At 34.5% G+C, this 19,025-nt stretch overlaps 1 protein-coding gene across 7 annotated transcripts in view; it reads left to right on the top strand.

Moving 5' to 3' along the window:
- REV3L (REV3 like, DNA directed polymerase zeta catalytic subunit) overlaps positions 1 to 19,025 on the top strand; it is a 255,690-nt gene that overhangs the window by 166,892 nt on the left and 69,773 nt on the right. For all 7 annotated transcript variants that reach the window (XR_008915876.1, XM_007484438.3, XM_007484437.3 and 4 more), the window contains exons 15-18: positions 2,791 to 2,876; positions 4,142 to 4,267; positions 13,984 to 14,176; positions 15,148 to 15,259. Coding sequence is in view for 6 of the 7 variants with exons in the window: in XM_007484438.3 (XP_007484500.1) it covers positions 2,791 to 2,876; positions 4,142 to 4,267; positions 13,984 to 14,176; positions 15,148 to 15,259 (517 nt within the window). In the remaining variant the exon portion in view is untranslated. The remainder of the gene's footprint in view (positions 1 to 2,790; positions 2,877 to 4,141; positions 4,268 to 13,983; positions 14,177 to 15,147; positions 15,260 to 19,025) is intronic.

The raw sequence follows: 19,025 nt of genomic DNA, 5'->3' as shown, positions 1-19,025 counted from the left end.
ACTAAAGAAGAAAATGATATTCCAGTATCTTGACCCAGAAAACCCAAATGGTGTCACAGAGAGTCAAACATGACTGAAATGACTCAGGAACAACAAATTCTTCAAACTACTATGTGCTAAGGGGGATGGGGGAGGAAGGAGAAAGGAATAAGCTTTTCTGTAGTGCCTACTATGTGCCAGTCATTCTGTTAAGTGTTTTACAAATATTCTCATTTAATCCTGTGAGGTAGGTGCTATTATTATCCCCAATTAAACAGTTGTGAAAGCTGAAGCAAACTTAAGCAAAAGTAGCTTGCCCAGGGTCAGTCAGTGATTGAGTGAGACCAGATTTGAACTCTAATGTTCCTAACACCAGGCCAACTCATACTATGCCATTTAACTGCCTCTAAACACTAGGATACAGACACAAGCAAAAAGAAAGACAATTCCTGCCTTCAAGGAACTTGCATTTTAATGGAGGGAAACTATAGCTAAAGGGGGACTGAAATGCTAGGGTTGTAGAGGAAAGGCCACCACAGAAAGGCGTGATGATGACCTTCAGATCACCCCCATAAGGAAGCCCCTGAAGTTATTCACCAATGGGAGAGGTAGGCCAGCCTGACAGAAAGCCCCCAGTGTGTGGAAGGAAGTTCCAGGGTGAGAAGACAGCAAGCTGTGTCATAGGAGCAAAGTCCATAGGTAGAAGCATAGCCAGAGGGAGAATAATGTGGTCAGATCTGTTCTTTAGGAACACTGCTTCTAACAACTGAGTAAAGGATGGATTGGAGAGAAGATACTTAGGAGGAAAGATCACTTACAAGGCTATTTTAAACATTCAGTTAAGAAGTAATGAGGATTTGAACTAGTATAGCAAGCAATAGGAAGAATGGGAAGGATGGAATGTGTGCAAAAAATATTGTGCAACTAGAACCAAGCCTAGCCTTGGCACATGACCTCTTCCCATAAGGGGAAGAGAAAGAATAAAAGATGACCTCAAAGTTTTAAGCCTTTGTACCTGGAAGAACAATAGCCCCATCAACAAAAATAGGAAAGTTGGACAGGCAAAATTTTTTTTTCCCCTACAGAAAGGTGGTAAGTTTTAGTTTTGAATATGTTGAGTGTAGTGCCTCCCCCAAAACATCCAAGAAAATATGGTCCACAAGCATTTGGAAATTGTAGTATTGGAGCTCAGGAGAAATCAAGGCAAGATATAAAGAGATTTGGGAATCATTTCCATGAAGTAATAATTGAAGCAGTGAGTGAATTCTTAGGAAGAAGAGGGTCAAGGACATTGAGGAAAAGAAGAACCAACCAAAGAAATACAAGGACAGGTCATAGAGGATGGAAGAGAACTAGAAGAAAGCAGGGTCAATAGGATTACAACGTAATCAACAGTATCATATATTTTAAAGAGTCAAGAAGGTAGAGGACTTGGTTGGGCATGGGTGACCTTGAAAAGATCAGTTTCACTGGAGCCATGAAAACAAGCTTTAGTGCAAAGGGTTAAGGAAATAGATGAAAGTTGTGAATCTTAAGTCTCAGTGAAGGATGTGGGAGAGATTGGAGAAACTAACTTGAGAACATAGCAATGATAAGAGAACTTGTTGTTTTGAGGGTTTCTTTTTAAAGACAACTCACCAGAGCATATTTGTAGACTAAGAGATTAAAGAGAAGAGAGTTCTAGTGATTGAGGGAGCAAGAGCTTAAAGGAATGGTAGGAAATGGGATATGTAGAGTGTGGTATTGGAAAGGAAGCAAAACATCCTTTGAAACTAATGGGAATGAGGAAAAGATGATTAAAGACCTATAGTTTTTGAGGTGGATAGAGGAAGAAGATGAAAGAATTCACATTGATAGGACTTAATCTCATTTAAGTAAATATTAAAGTCATCTAAAGGAGAAGAGGAAGGATGGAGATGGAAGGCAGAGGAAAAAAAATAATTTTTAAAAGATTCTTTGGAGTATGTGATAGGAAGTCAGTAAAAAGATGCATAAAAGGAAAGAATTGCTACAAAACAACATCTGCTTGAATTTGGTTGGCATGAGTTTGAAATTGACTCGGTTGTCATGATTTCATGTCTTTAGCAGGAAATGATTAATATGTTATTCACAATTGGGGAGAAGGCAAAAGGCTCAGGATATAAGGTAGAATTAGTATATAATGGAATTGATTCATAAAATAAAAGCTAGAAAAAGAATGAAGCTAGAAAAGGAATGATGTAGTGGGAGTAATAGGTGAAAAATCATTAGACCAGAGATCATAATTAGGGCATAGACTAAGGATATGGGAAAGTATATTAAATAGATGATTATGATAAATATCAGAATTCATTCAATATCTTGGCCGCAAAGTGATTTTGAATGATAATGAGCTCTAAGATTTGATCACCTCACTAAGGCAGAGACTGAAATAGAGGAAATTTAAGGAGCTCATAGAATTATTAGCCCCATAGTTCAAGTAAGTGCCAATTTGGTAATTCATTATTAGTATTCCTGATTTCTTTTGACTTGGTTATAGAGCTAGATATGGTAGACAGAACTATTAACCAGATCTTTAGAACTGCATATTCCCACCACTATCCAACACTAGTGAATTCAACACACTTCCATTTGATTGCTTTGAAGAACAAGAGTTAAACAGCCATAGAGGCTTGAGGAGATGGAAAGGGTGAAGTTAAACATTAAGTTTTGATTTGTAGAGGAGAGTTTTGAAGAGCTCAGGTCAGATTAGTCTTCCTAGTAAATTATTTGAGTGGAAAAAATAGGAAACTATTTTGTTCCATATGCTAAATATTAACTTTCTTTCTACAGACCCCAAAACACAGAAACTAACTCACAGGAAAGGAAGTAGTCCTGACTCTCTTAAAAAAAGAATTCTCTTAACGACACAAGCTAAGGTAACTATGCCAAAATATACTCAGAGATGAGTGGTGAAGCCATTCCTTTATTCTCAGTTCATTTAGGTTCTCTTTATACAACTCTGTGTCACAATTAGAAAAATTTTATTTCTACTTGCATTTTATATCATCTTGTCTTTTTTTAACAGTAAGAAATTGTCTATTATTTTTCAGTTTTTATTTTATTGTTGGGATCTAAAAGGTTCTTAATATGCCAAATACAAGTATTACAAAGAAAGTGATCTCATAGCCAAAATGTACATTATAAGGATACAAATATATTAATTAGTTGCTGGCAAAATCAGAGATATCCATAACATCAGAGCTCTCACATAAGTGCTTTTCGGACTCCAAAAAGAAATGTCCTTTTCTTGACTAAGTTAATTTTTTTGTCAAAATATACCATTATATATTTTTCACTTAAATATATTTCATAATAGAGGAGAGAAGCATTGGTTTACCATTGGTTTTATATAATTCATAATTATTTACACACAAGTGCTAAACATGCATTTATGCTAAAGCAGATAGATATGTGAAGAAAGTAAATATTAAACATCATCTGGAAAATAAATGATGCAAAAATGACTTCCACCCATACTCCACTTCTCATACCACAATAGATTTTGTTTTGTCTGGGTTTTGAATTTTTAAAGAGTTTAGTTTCTCTGTTTGATGTACTAAAATGACATATGATGACAAAAGTTACTAATTCTGAGATATATATAAACTGTATTCTTGAAATAGAATGAACACACACACACACCCTAACTTGTTGAGAAATCTATTCTTTAAGGAAAATGGAGAATCCTGATTCTTAAAAGATTTTTTAATGCCTTGGTTAAATCTTTTTTCAGCAGTGTTCTGTGGTAAGGTAAAAACATCTACTTTGACAAAAAACATATGCAAAATTATTGACTGATTATCATGCTTCTCAGAAAGGTCAAGATGAATGTTCATGATGTATAAATGTCAACTTCAGATAAGATTATTTATTTTCAGTATCTTGGGGTTGTGTTTTGGGATATTAGCACATGTTTTAACCCATAGATGTTATCAAACATTTTGGTTCATACCCAAGTTTGGTATCCGATAATACTAACATTAAAGGGGTTTTAATAAAACAAAAATGGATTCTTCCTGTAAAGATTGACTAAAGTGAATGGCTTCAGTTAATATCATTAGGAATGTAAAGAACATAATAATAGTAACTTTAAATAGTATCTCATTTAATTTTTTCTGACTATGCATATTTCTTTTAATAGAATCAGTTTACAGCTGTAAATACCCCAAAGAAAGAAAGTTCTCAGATCGATGGACCATCTTTAAATAATACTTATGGTTTCAAAGTCAGCGTGCAAAATCTACAAGAAGCAAAAGCATTACATGAGGTACTTTTTTCTAATATTAAGGAAGATAAGCATATATTTTTCTAGAACAAACTTTTCTAGTGCAGATATAGTATATATTTCATTCTACATTTTCTATCATTTTTCTATCTGTTCTTCAAAAGATGTCCTACTTAGAGGCTTATGATGTTATGAAGGTAATCTTGGGTCCTTAAAGACAATTCCAGTGTGGGAGGACCTGGGTTCAAATTTGACCTCAGACACTTCCTAGCTTTGTGAAGCTGGGCAAGTCACTTAACGGTGACTACTCTTCTGCCTTGGAACCAATACTATATATTGATTCTAAGACAAAAGATAAGGATTCTTTTAAAAAAATAAAAGACAATTCCAGTGAACCACAAACTCTGCTAAGACTTAGTAAATAAGTAAGTAAAGCTTCAGTTATGGTGCCAGTGACTGGTAATTTCCACTTTTCCAGAGACTAACCTAGATAAATACAGACTAACCATTAAATTGATGTGGTCTTTATAAAGTAATTCTATGGCCATGGCAGGCTATGAAAATAAGGCAAAATATAAAATGCTCATGAATCCTGCATTGCCTCTTTCTACGTCTGTAATGTTGGTAACAAAATAATGGAAAAGGGGGCAGAGGAAACTTGAGAATCATAAGGGTTTTAGATCATCTGTTATAAACGTATCTATCATAAACTAATGGTGCTCTAAATGTGAGATCTTTGTCTGTGATCAACAAATCAGCATGTTACCAGAGAAACTGAGCCATATCAGTATTACATTCTCCCTATGATTGAAATGAAGAAGCACTAAGGAAATCGCAGTAACTAGAAGGATGGTTCATAAATTCTCCATGAAATTGGTTTCATCTTATGGCCAAAAACAAGAAGACGATTCACTGCTTTATGTGGTCATTTAATTTTGCAGTGCTCATTCTGGGCATAAGCAATAAGGCTACCATGATGATAGTCATAATTTATTTGCAGAAGATGAAGTGATACAAAATTTCTCTGAGAAACTTGACAAGATCTGCCAAACTAGTTAATTCAAAACAAAAGTGAATACAGTAAAGGATGGTAAAAATATGAAAACTACAGTTCAAAATTAAGATACAAGGAGTTGGAAAATTTTAGACTATCCAGAAACCTTCCTCTACATATCATGAACAGCCTTCTTTACGAAAAGAGTTGGAGAGGCAGTTAGGTTGCTTAGTGAATAGAGTATCTATAGTCAGGAGGCACCTGGGTTCAAATGTGGCCTCTGACTGCCTAGCTGTGTGACTCTGGGAAAATCATTTAACCCCAATTGCCTAGCCCTTACTGTTCTTCTGTATCAATTCTTAGATAGAAGGTGAATGTTTTTTTTTGTTTGTTTTTTAATGTGTGTGTGTGTGTGTGTGTATATATATATATATATATATATATATATATATATATATATATATATATATATATATATATATATATATATATAAAATACAGCCTATTTCTTAACATAACATCAAGTTATCAAGGTGTTATTTCCACTGAGCTATGTTCAAGTTCAGACCATAGACTTATTAGAATAAAAATTAAGATCAAGTAGAAGAAAAGATAAAGTAAAAAAAACATGCTGCAGGTAATTTTTAACAGCTCAAACTCAACCTTTTCATTCAACCTCTTGATACTAAAAAAACAAAATTAAAAGATCAAAATATTGGTTCTGTTGACCATTTCATTTAGATAATATGAAATAATCGCCATCACAAGGGAGCAAAAAGAACTTGGAAACCACCTTAGCAAATGCTTTAATCTTCTTTCCAAACAAAAAAAAATGACAGCTAGGGACAATACTAGTTTAGAACATAACCTCATTTGCAGAATATTACAGAGGAAGATGATGAATGATTATGAGTAATACAGCTATATGGCAAGACACAGTAGAGAGGAAAGCAAATCTATAAAGAAATTGGGGTGAGACCCAACTAACCAGATCATACTAAGTGCATTTATAGAATTAACTGGTAGAACAGAAAACACCAAAAAAAGGAACAAATCTTCCTTTGTGTACATTGTAATGGAATTGTATAATCTAGTAAAATGGAACTACCATATTTAGACTCTTAAAACCTTAGTCTAGAATGACTAAGTGCTATATGAAATGGAATTGTCACTTAAGAAAATGAAGTCAATAAGAGTAAACCAAAACAAGGACACAGAATAAATCCATGCTGAAGGCAATAAAATTTTGAAAGTGTTGGGGGTAGAAGAGGAATAAAATTTTAGATACCTGAAAAAATACCATTTAAATGAACAGTGTTATCAGAAGAGTATATCAGTATCCACCAATGCCAGGCTTTCCTTCTAAAAAAATCTTATGAGAATGCTCTATAGGGCATGAATACATGTATTCAGGGTATTCTCAATGAAAATAAGAGAATGAAAGAAAATAAAAGAATGGAAAATAAGAGAAAGGTGGATTTTCACAAATGATGTTCTCTTGGCTACATCTTCATTGTCAAATAACTGAATAAAACATACAAAGCCTACTAGATTACTCTATGTTTATCGTTTATTGTTCATTTTTAAGGCAAAACTTTCTAGAGCAAAATGCATTCCTAAAGGTTGTCTTCTGACAAGGTATGTCTTATGTGTACATTGTGATCACATGAGATTTCTTTGTTAGATACAATCACAGAGATAACTTTGTTCATTGATCGTAAGACTCTCCATATGATACAAGTCAAAAGACATGGAGGTTTGTGCAAACTGAAGTTGTTAGTCACTGTCAGGCATTATATAACCTGTGCACAATTCAAAAGGAAGAATTTAATGTAAATGATAAAATTCTCCAGATAATTCTTCTTTGCAGATAATACTATGCTGATTCTATTAGACCCCAAAGTACTACATGACCTCCCCTAGGAAACTCATGGCCACTCAAAAAAAAAAATTGCTTAACAATCCACACAGGGAAAAAACAAATTAATGAAGAGTACTTATTGTTCTGGCTATTGACATGTACCTGGATGATCAGTCTATCAGCATCCCCATTGTGGACTGAGACTAAATGGACAATGAGCAGAGTCCAAAACTACTTAAGCGGAAGTGAGTAGAATTTTGATTGAGAAGTTGCACTTTCAGTAATCCAAACTTATTCTGGAAACTAGGATAACTCTAAACATAAATAGCTCAGTAGCCATAACTAAATAAAGCAACAATGCATTTTTTTAAAAATCCTTATCTTCTTAGAAATCAAGACTGAGTATTGGTTCCAAAGCAGAAGAGATTTGAATTCTGACTTAACTGAATACTGATTTGACAAAATTTATCTCCTTTTGACCAAAAGACCTTTGGCACAATTCTTTTTTGCTTTTCCTTTTATCATTTAAAAATTAATTTTTCATTGTCATACCTAATTGTTAATTTTCTCAACTTTAATCAGCCCAATTTGGATAGCATACATATTCCCCCAACTATCTAGGGACCTAATTGTGAATTTCCTTTGCAAGGAAATAGCTGATATCCTTTACTCCTTCATCTGCCTCCTCAGAGAATGCTTCTTGGCATACACTTAGAACATTACCTAAGTGGCACCTAGTGGCTAGAATGAGGTATTGATGTCGGGAAGAAGGGAAAAAGAGCTGCTACATCAATCTTTTTCCCTTCTTCCCGACTTAGGAGGGTTATGCATAGTTAGGTTATCCCTTTTGTTTAACCAATCATAGCTTAGTATTTTCTCTGGCTTAAATATCTATGTCTATTCTTGATGTATCTTCTAAGCTTCTCTCCTTTACTGATAACCTGCTTCTGTACATCCCTATTAAAATGTGACTATCAAAACTGGGAGGAATTGATCTAGCAAGAGAAAATGAATTATTACCTACTTTACTCTGAGTATTTCACATATATTAATGTAGCCTAAGATCACATTAGCTTCTTTGATAGCTATATCATATTTATCAGAATTTTGTCTTTAGTTTTAAACATACGTGCTTCATTAAACTCTTTTTAAGTTAGTTCATATGTCATTAACAACAGTGGGTCAGAAATGAACTCTTATCCAAACAAGATATAGGGGCAATTACAAAAGATAAAATAGTTTTTGCTATATGAAAATGAAAAGGTTTTGCACAAATGTATCTAGGGTAAGAAAGGAAAGCATTCAACTAGAGAAAAGATTTTTGTATCCAGTGTTTCTGATAAAGTTTGGCATATGAGATATATAAACAGCTAACAGCAATACATAAATCCAAAGGGTCTTGAACATAGTCCAAACTATGAGACCTCAAACTATGAGACTCCTGTGAAAGAATGCCCCAAATTATGAATAGAAGAAATGCAAATCAAAACAATTCTAAGGTTTTGCCACTCACCTAGCGTATTAGCAAAGAAGAGAAAAAATGAAAATAGTCGATTTTGGAAGGGGTATAGAAAGACAGGTACACTAATGCATTTGTTGGTAGAACTGTGACTTAGTTTTCTGGAAAATGGTTTAAAATTATAGAAATGAAATGACTAAAATATCCATATCCTTTAAACCAGAGATTGTACTTCTAAGAATATATTCCAAGAAGGTCACTGAAAGAAGAAGCATAGCAACATTTTATACTTATATTTTATATTTATAGAAATATTTTATAGCAAAAACAAATTATAGCAACACTTTTTGTAGTAGCAAAGAACTAGAAACAAAGTAGATATCCACAGATTGAGGAATGACTAAGTGAACATAATGTTACTGTGCTGAAAGAAATTGTTAATTTGATGAATATAAAGAACTGTGAAAAGACCTTCATGAACTGATGCAAAATGAACTAAGCAGAGCTAAGTAAACAATGATTACAACAATATAAAAATAGAACAGCCACTACAAAATAATCAAAAAAAGTTCCAAATTACAAAGAAAAAGATGGGAAGACATCTGCTTCTTTTCCTTTGCAGAGGTGGGTAATTTGGCATATAATGTCAAATTTTTTTAACATATTCAAAAATATTAACATATTCAAAAAATTTTGCTGAATTTTTTTTCTTTTTATAAGAAGCTTTGTTATAAGGGATGTAAAGATTAAAATTTAGGAATATGGGGAGACTGAGGCAGGTAGAAATTCGTTTCTCTCTGCAAGGAGTATTATATTTTTATGAGGTTTATTGAAGATTAAGGATTAAGGAAAATACAGGATAAGAAAAAACGTGCCTAGGCCAGAGTGGCCTAGACAAGACCTCACCTACATTATGGAAAGAGCCACGTCTGCCCCAAAACGGAAGTCCAAGAGAATCCCAAAAACCTTTGCCACCAGGTTAAATACCTTCTCGATCTCAGCCCAGGTGAGATTACAAAGCATTCTGGGGAAGTGGAGCAAGGAATTGTGGGGATTGTAGTCCTGTATTCGAGTCTATTTTTTACATTCCTCAGTTTGATCATTGTTGGGGAGCAAAGTTTCCCCAAAAAGGATCATGAGAACATAATCAACTTAAACATTACAGTAATTTGAGGATAAGAGAAAGGAAAAAAAAGAATAAAACCAATAATTGCTGAACACATTGACAAAAAGCCAGTTGGGGGCAGTCCCCTTTGGCATGAAAGTATACATACAAATAAATGTTCAATCAACTACACCCAAAGTTCATTTTTGTGCAGCTTGTGGTCTGGAGGCTTCTTCATGGTGGCTTCTCCAACAGTTCAGTTCTGGATTCAGAGAGGTAGCATCTTCTTTATCTAAAATTCTTCTCAAAAGGAATTTAAACTTTGCAATTTAAAATAATAATATTTTTTTTTACATTCCCCTCGTTAAGAGGGTGATTGACAAATACAGAATCACTTAAGGATGCATGGCTGAGGTATGAGGTATATGGATCAATTGGCAAGAGAAATTTCAAAAGATATCAGAAAAATCAAAAAGAAAAGAAAAATTTCTATATGAAAAAATAGACTATTAAAGTCTTATGTGTAAAATTCCAAGTAAAAAGAAAAATAAATCTATAACAGGTCCTTGAATCAGGGCCCAATCAAAATGATCTGCCAGGACTACAGAAAGGTACCACACTATGAAAGGCAGAAAAGGGACCTGATTATGAGCCAAGGTTTCTAGGATACTCCGTCTGTGAGTATTTTCAGAGTGAGTGTGGACACAAGGAAAGCCTATGTCTAGCAATGATAAACATAGTAACCTCGAGTCTTCACACTAGGTTCAAGACCTTTGTATTGGCCTAGAAGTGCATCAATCCATCCTGGATTGGCTTTTCTTTGCTCTGTGCAATGGCTCTTGTGTGTATATCTTGTCCTGGAATCAGACAGAATCATTAAGCAAAGTCCCATAATTTATTTAAATAATTAGTGGCATTGTTTTTATAGTCACAAGCTTTTTAGGGCATGCATTAGCAAATGTATTTCAAACTTGTAGTACTGAAAAATCAAAAAGTTAAAGAAAATCTTAATGCTGGTGATATGTGCTTCAAATATAAAAAGGAGAGAAAAATTAAAAAAAATACTGAAATAGTATATTACACATGCAAGAAAAATATAATAATAAAAGAGCTTTAAAAATTCAAAAATATAGCTTATAATCATTGACACTCTGTGTCAGCTAAGAAAATAAAGATTACAAGACTTTCTCACCAAAAATGAGATCCATTTCCTCCTAATATCTGGCCATGATCACTGTGAGTAGAAGGCAAATGAATTGAACAAGGTTAACAATTTTTTCATTTTTAAAAATGCAGTAGTACAAATATGTAGATATCAATATCCCCAAAATTCTCAATAGCCCAATTAATTACAATAGCAAACAAACACACTTTCATATTTATAAAGTAAACACGTGGGGAGAAGGATTTTCTAGTCCTAATTTAGGCAGTTGCTAGCTAGGACCTTAGGGCCCTGTTACTAAGATCTAAAACAGCTTAATTTAAGGAGAATCAAAAAGGTTTTTTACTCACCCATTCTTGCAGCTGTAATTTTGAAGCCAAGTTAAAACAGAAAACAAAACTGACTGATAGGCAAGTAATAAAGCAAAGAGATAAAGGAAAGAGATTTCACAGAAGTCTTTTGAGGGTTTTATCACCAACTTCGTGATCAGCCATAAACTGTAAGATTTAAAATGGTTGTCTGCCATAAACTGTGGCAGTTACAAGAGTGGGAGCCATAAACTGTTATAATTAAAATGGTTGATGTTGTAAACTGTAGTGAGTTAAAATGGTGGAAGATATAAATTATGATAGATATAAGAGTGGGTGAGTAAATTTGACTGCAGAAAATGTTTCACTACAGTGTCTTGGTTTTTAAATCAAATATAAGGTGGTCGCCAGGGAAATATTCCCAATTATTCAAATACCCAAGTCAACTGGGTTTTATAGAGATTTTAATTGATACAAATGTGGAATTAAAGAAAAGAGAGAAAGAGAGAATAAGTATGAAGGACCTTAAGCCAACATGGCCCAGACCTGAGTTGTTCATCCTCTCAACTTGGCCTGAACTCTGGGGATGATATGGAACATGGAATTTGGGAGTTATTCCCAAGCTAGTATATATCTGATTTAGAAGAGAATCAGTAAAATGACTCCCCCATCAGAATCAATATGTGCTGGCAGGCCAAAGCAAGGAATAATTTCTTTTAAAAGCACCTTAGCAACAAAAGCTGCTGTGGCTCGGGCTGTAGGAAATGCTTCCGGCCATCTGGTCAGTTGGTCTACTATGACCAGACAAAATTTATATTGTCCAGCCTTTGGCATCTTTATGAATTCTATCTGCAGGTGCTCAAAGGGTGTGTAAGCCAGAGGACGTCCACCAAAGGCTTTTCCACAAAATGCATGTTGGTTATATGCCTGGCAGGTAGAGCAGGCTGAACATACTTTAGAGGCTATGGTAAGTTATACCGGGGGCTATATACTCTCTTGACAGAGCCCACGATGCCCTGGGTGCCAAAATGACCATTTTTATGAATAGATTGGCAAATTTGGTTATAGAAACTTCTAGGGAGCAGGGGTTTTCCTTCAGATGACACCCATACTCCATTAATCTGTTTTGCTTTGAATTTTTGTTTCCATTTTTCCACTTCCTTTTCATTACAGGAAAGTGATAAATTGAAATCATCAGTGGTTGTTAATGTTAAAATTAATTCAGGTCCTTCTATGGCTGCTAGCTTTGCAGCGGCATCTGCTCGATCATTTCCTCTAGAGACAGGGTCAGTGCCACCTGTATGGGCAGAACAATGAACTACAGCTAGGGTTTCAGGAAGCTGGAGAGCAGAAAGAACTTCATTAATAATTTCTGCATTAGCTATAGATTTTCCAGCTGAGGTTAAAAATCCTCTCTGGAGCCATAACATTCCGACTGAGTGACAAATGCCAAAAGCATATCTAGAATCCATATAAATTGTTGCCTTTTTATCCTTGGCAATTATACAAGCTTGCTTCAGAGCTATGAGTTCTGCTCCTTGAGCGCAGTGTCTACAGTGATTGGTAGATATAAGGTAGATGTAAGTACTTAGAGGAGGTGACATAGGAGAAAAACCCCTATATAAGAAAAAGCAGAATCTCTTGAGAAGAGAATCCTTTTGGAGAGATCTCTTATGAGGATTGCTTGGGAAGAATCTCTTGAGAGAGGCTCTGGAGAAGGGAAGCTCTTGGAGGACAATCTCTAAGAAGGTCTCGCTGGAGCTCCTCTGAGGGGACTCTGTCCCTCTGGAGGCTCTTGAGAGAGGCCCTTTGAAACAGTCTATCTGGAAGGCTCTTTGAGGAGGACTATGGCTGGAACTCTCTCTGAGGAAACTCTGTCACTAGAATCCTTGCTTGGACAAATCTTATGGTGAGTGATAAAAGACTGACTGATCTCTCTCTCTTAAGACTCAGGTCTAGGCCATGTTGGCTTAAGGCCCTTCATACTTATTCTCTCTTTCTCTCTTTTCTTTAATTCCACATTTGTATTAATTAAAATCTCTATAAAACCCAGTTGACTTGGGTATTTGAATAATTGGGAATATTTCCCTGGCGACCACCTTATATTTGATTTAAAAACCAAGACACTGTAGTGAAACATTTTCTGCAGTCAAATTTACTCACCCACTCTTATATCTATCATAATTTATATCTTCCACCATTTTAACTCACTACAGTTTAACAACATCAACCATTTTAATTATAACAGTTTATGGCTCCCACTCTTGTAACTGCCACAGTTTATGGCAGACAACCATTTTAAATCTTACAGGGATAGCTTTCTGGGCAGAGTAGTGGGAGGGAACTTGGGAAAATCTCTGCAATAGGAACACAGTTATCAAAATATTCATTTCAAATTCCTATTGAAAATAACCAAATTTATTCCTAGAAAAGACTTAGAAAGTGCACCTATTGCCCCTTCTCTATAAAGCTATCAGATACAACAAAATATTACGTATACTATCAGACTCAGTTTATATACTGGTTAATTTTTTAACTCTTTTTTTTCCCCTCTAATTCTTTATTACCAAGAATGAGTATTTTGGATAGAGGAGAAGAAATGATGGATGTGTGTGTATATATATGTATATATATATGTATGTATGTTTATATTTAATAAAGAAATTTATATAGAAATTTAAATTTTACTAAGCACTTTATATTTTAACACATTAACAAATACATATATACATCTGTGTATATATAAAAGTCAAAATTATGCAAAAATAATATATCAGGTAAGTGTTTAAAATTCTTATTATGATGTATTTTTTTTTCAGCATGTCAACATGACTCAATGATGAACACATTTATTGTTTATGTTTTGTAGATCCAAAACCTGACACTCATCAGTGTGGAATTGCATGCTCGAACCCGAAGAGACTTGGAGCCAGATCCTGAATTTGATCCTATATGTGCTTTGTTCTACTCTATCTCATCAGATACAGCACTACCTGATACAGATAAAACAGAACTCACAGGTGTAATTGTAATTGATAAAGACAGCACAATCTCCAACCAAGGTATTTTTAATTCATTCATTACATAACTATAGATAAATAGAAATACTGCTCAAGTGATACCTGAATTTTAGAAGGGTTAGAAGGACTCTCTGAAAAAAGGAGGATCTCACTGTTGAAAATCTGCTCTTACCCTTAAAAAAGGGTAAGCTCTTTCAAAACTTTTTACTCGGCAGCCCAGAACTTAAAGTCACAACTTCAGCTAACATTTAATTATCAATAAAGGTAGAAAACTAAAAAATGTTAAGATTCTGATAGAGTGCATAACTATATACCAATCATTTTTTAAAAGTTTATAAAAATCTAGGTCACAAATATGTCCCCCCTACGTATGCATGAAAATTAGAGTGTGCAAATAACATCATATACCCATTAATGTATTATTTGTCTACATTATATTACATAATGCATTTCATTTATGTCCTGGATTACCCTGCTAGCATAGTCCTGTTTGCTTTTGGAAATTGTTATAAGGATTTCATGAAATCTACTCATTTTATTTTTCATCTTCACATAAGACTTTGCGTTTTAAGTTCAAATACACATTGTTGTCTACCTTGTAAATTATTTTAGAGAACACTGAATTATTTCTCTACAGTTTTACAAGGTAGCCATAGCCACTACATTCTGTCACTAAAAAGAAAAAAATTATGTAAACTGGATATAACTATAGTTATCAAAACATTAAGTTTCTGGAATATTTATGACCACAAGAAAAGATAATAGAGGCAAAGTAATGAAGTTAATGAATTCTGTTTATATAGAAATATAAAGTTTTAAGATTCATTTGTATATTATTGTACACATTAAGAGTTTTGATTAGATTGCATTTTTATGTTTAAAAAAGTTTATTGCAATGAAGAGATTTTATTAATTTCATTTTTTAAAATTTTTTTATATTATTATTTCATTTTAAAATAAAGCTAAAAGAACTTAAAGGATGATATACAATAAAGAATTTATTTGTTTGGTAGGTATCAGAAACCAGACTCCATTACTTATTCGTTCTGGAATCACAAGACTAGAAGTTACCTATGCTGCTGATGAAAAAGCACTTTTCCAAGAAATAGTAAATATAATTAAAAGGTATTGTTTTATATGTTACAATTTCCTTTTTTTGCTCCAAACAGTTAAATAGTTATGTCAGATTCATACTAAAATAATAGTCTATTAATTTCAAAAATATGTTATATTTATTTTCTTTAAGACTTCTCTCCCTGATAAGCAGTATGCTTATGTCAAAATAAAACTATTGTGCTGTTTTCTGCTTTCCTTCTAACTTGTCACCCTCTCTCCTAAGAGCAGTTAAGTGTATATAATCCATGTTCAAAACAAAACTAAACTAAACTCTTGGCATTCTCTTCCCACAAGTACCATGTGCGCAATTTGTCTCCAACATAGATCCTCACAGCGAAATCCCTTTCCTAGGATGTGGGCCTTGCACTCGCTCTCTGGGCTGATCCCCTCCCCCTGGCCAATCTGTATTTCCAGAGAAATACTACCACCATAGACCATCCTCCCGGTTGTGGAGGAATTACTCCCCTCCACCTCACCACGGGGCCCCCCCCCCGCTCCTCACAGCGACGTCACCAGAAGTCTTAAATCAACTTAAAGGTTCTAGCTGTAAAGGAAGTGCCAGAATACAGTCCTTCACAGTCTGCACATCAGCCTGGACCACGTTCTCACAGCTCTCCTTGGTATCTGTCGGGGAAAACGGGTCCCCACGTACAGAAACATGACGGGATAACTCCCCTGCGTGGCAGGCTGTGGTAGCACCTGCTCATTTAGGAATCTGCACTCCAGGACCTCTGCTGCCATATCCTCCTCTTTCAAGCCAATAAAACCACGAACTTCTAACCAGTGTTGTAAGCCAGAGAACTAACGGCCCGGCCGGCTCTTCACTTACCCCCATTCTGCATCCTTCAGTCAGTTGTCAGCCTGTTCATCTGCAAAGTCTTTCGGTTCTCCTTTCTGCTTTTCTCTCAAACCACAGGGCTGCATCAAAGAGCGAGCTGTGGGCCTCTCCGGAGTGCTTCTCCACTCTCGAACTGTAGATGGAGCTAGAGGGCAAGAGCTGAAATGAGCATGTAAGCCTTCTGCTCTCTTCCACTGAGAAGCTTCCTCTGGCGGGCTCCTGAGAAAATGCCAGTTCTCTGGCTTTTTCAGCCCTGCTAAGCTTTTCCTCTCACCAGTCCTGTCCTTGCCAGGGTCTTCACTGTCCATTCAGGTTTCAGGAGCTCAAAACAGAGTTTCCTGGTCCTCAGAGATTCATCTCTCCCTTATCTGATATAAAAACTTCATCTCCCAACAGCTATTTGAGCTTTTATCATTCTATGGTTTTAGTTTTGGAAACCTTCAGAACAGTTATAGACAGACCAGACGAGGGGCCCCAATGCGCCACATCCCAGGCCATTTCTCAGACCTCCAACTGGTCCTCTGACTATTCTGTTTCTTTACATTCACATTTTATAAATGTGTAATACATAAGAAATATTTTCTTTCCCTGTCCCTTTCAGCCACAAAACTGTTCACATAAGGAAGGATCGTCACTTTACATCTTTTACATGGTGACTTAAGCAAAAGCCTATTACTTATGCAAAAAGTCATTTTTCTGCTCCTCCTAACAACCAAACTGATCACACCTTTTCTGAAACCATGCCTCTTTGCACATGGATTTTTAACAGTTTTTAATTAAAGGAAGTATTTCTACCTCTTTTAGCCACCAACCTGTTCATCTACAATAGGTGCATTACATTCTTCCCAAGTATAAATTCATTCCATCTTTTTTATGGAAGAGTATATTTTTTTTACTCCTTTAAGCAGCTTTAACTGCCCACATTTTAAAGGTAAAGTACTTTATAAATATATCACAGAATGATCAGTAAACCTGAAAGAAGACAGCATTAGCAAAAGTTGTGTTTAGGACCTTTAAAGGATGCTTTGCAGAAAGAAGCCACAACAGAAAAAATTCTAAACACTTATCTAGAAATGTTTTAATTATTCCGTGCCACATCTTCTAAGGAATAAAACATTTGAAATAAATTAAAACAGCAAAACTTTCCTCAGAATTCCTTTTGCTATACCATGTAGTTAACAATCTTGTGAAAAGATTTTAATGAGCTTTTTTTAAACTTTTACCTTTCTGTCTTAGAATCAAGACTGTATATTGGTTCTAAATTTAGCAAAAGAGTAGTTAGGGCTAGGCAATGGGGCTGAAGTGACTTGCTTAGGGTAAAACAGCTAGGAAGTGTCTGAGACCAGATTTGAACCCAGGATTTCCCAGTTTTAGGCATATCTCTCAAGCCACCTAGCTTCCCTAAGCTAATGTTAAATTTTTTCTTTCTGTGATTTTCATGTCTTTTTTTATTATAACCAACTAGCATCAATAGAATTGTCAAATTTAAATAATCCTGGAAGTCCTAAGATAAAAATCATTCAATTCATTATCTTTATAGACAAGTGTCACTTGTGACTGAAGTTCTATACCTTTCCATGTTATAAAGATAAAGAGAAATGGGAAGAGGAGTGGGATCCTTTCTCATGGAGAAGTAAAAGGATTTTAAAGTCAGGTTCTCCTGCCCTTATAGTGAGAGATGATAATAAATAAAGCCTCTAACAATGTGGAATACAAAGAACACAGGAATCCCTCAAACTATCTGAGTAGAATCAACCATAGGGATCAGCATCTTATGATAAAGGGAAGTACAAACTTAGTGAGGGGTTTGAAATCCCCCTTAGAAGCAGTTTTTATGCTTTATTTAGAAATCCTCATAAACTATATACATATATTTTATTATATATACATATAATCTACTGATTATAATTAAGATTATAATGGAATTATACTAATCACTTTAAAATCATAATATTGATTATCTTAAACCTATCACTATCAATAAAATCCAATCAAGTATTAAGGGGGTTAGGGATCTTTCTTCCTGACATTATAATTTGGTCTGTCTTCTAGATTGCCTGTATAGTATTAGTACAGATATTGTGTCGTGCATTGTTTAGTTTACTTTTTCAATTAACAAGTATTTCTTTTCTTTCCCTACAATCCCAATAAAAAAAGAATAACAAAACATTTGTAACAAACATATATATTCAAAACAAATTTCCACACATCCATGTGCAAAAATTAACGTTTCATTCTTCATCTTGAATCCTCCTCTTCGGAAGTATGTAGTACAGACCCTCATTAGTCCTCTGGAATCATGATTGGTCATTTCATTGATCAGAATTCTTAAGTCTTTCAAAATTTTATGGCTTTACAGTATTGTTTTTGTTTAAATTACTTGTCTGATTTGCTCACTTCACTCGGTGTCATTTCATTTAAATTTTTCCAAGTTTCTCTGAATCCTTCCCTTTTGTCCTTTATAATGGAATGATAGTATTCCGTTACGTTAATTTAACATAATTTGTCCAACCATTCCTCTCCTGATTGGCTCTCACTTCAAAAAGAATAATAATAGATACTTTTGTACATATGGGTCTTTTTCTTCTTTCTTTGATCTCTTTAGGTTATAGGACTAGTAGAGGTATGCTTTGATCAGGAAGTATACAGATTTAGTGATTTGGGGAGGGCTCCCCCAGCAGTGTGATCTATATTTTTTAATTCACTTGAATAATCTGATATTTCATATCAGATATTTTCATATTCATTATAATGATTAACAGAAAAATATTAGGAAAGTTGGAAAAATAAACTTGTATACTCCAATATAGTAATTCTTATGAGCCATGGACATATCTCCAGCCTTTATTAAAACTTCAGTTCTCTATGTTTTCTTTCAATTGCTTGATTCAGTTATCTACCTTAAATAAACCAAAGTGGGACTATGCACACAGAAAA

The sequence above is a fragment of the Monodelphis domestica genome, chromosome 2, assembly GCF_027887165.1.
Source record: "Monodelphis domestica isolate mMonDom1 chromosome 2, mMonDom1.pri, whole genome shotgun sequence".
Taxonomy (NCBI): Eukaryota; Metazoa; Chordata; class Mammalia; order Didelphimorphia; family Didelphidae; genus Monodelphis; species Monodelphis domestica.
Note: the sequence above shows the minus strand (reverse complement) of the source record. Positions and strands in the feature narration are given on the sequence as shown.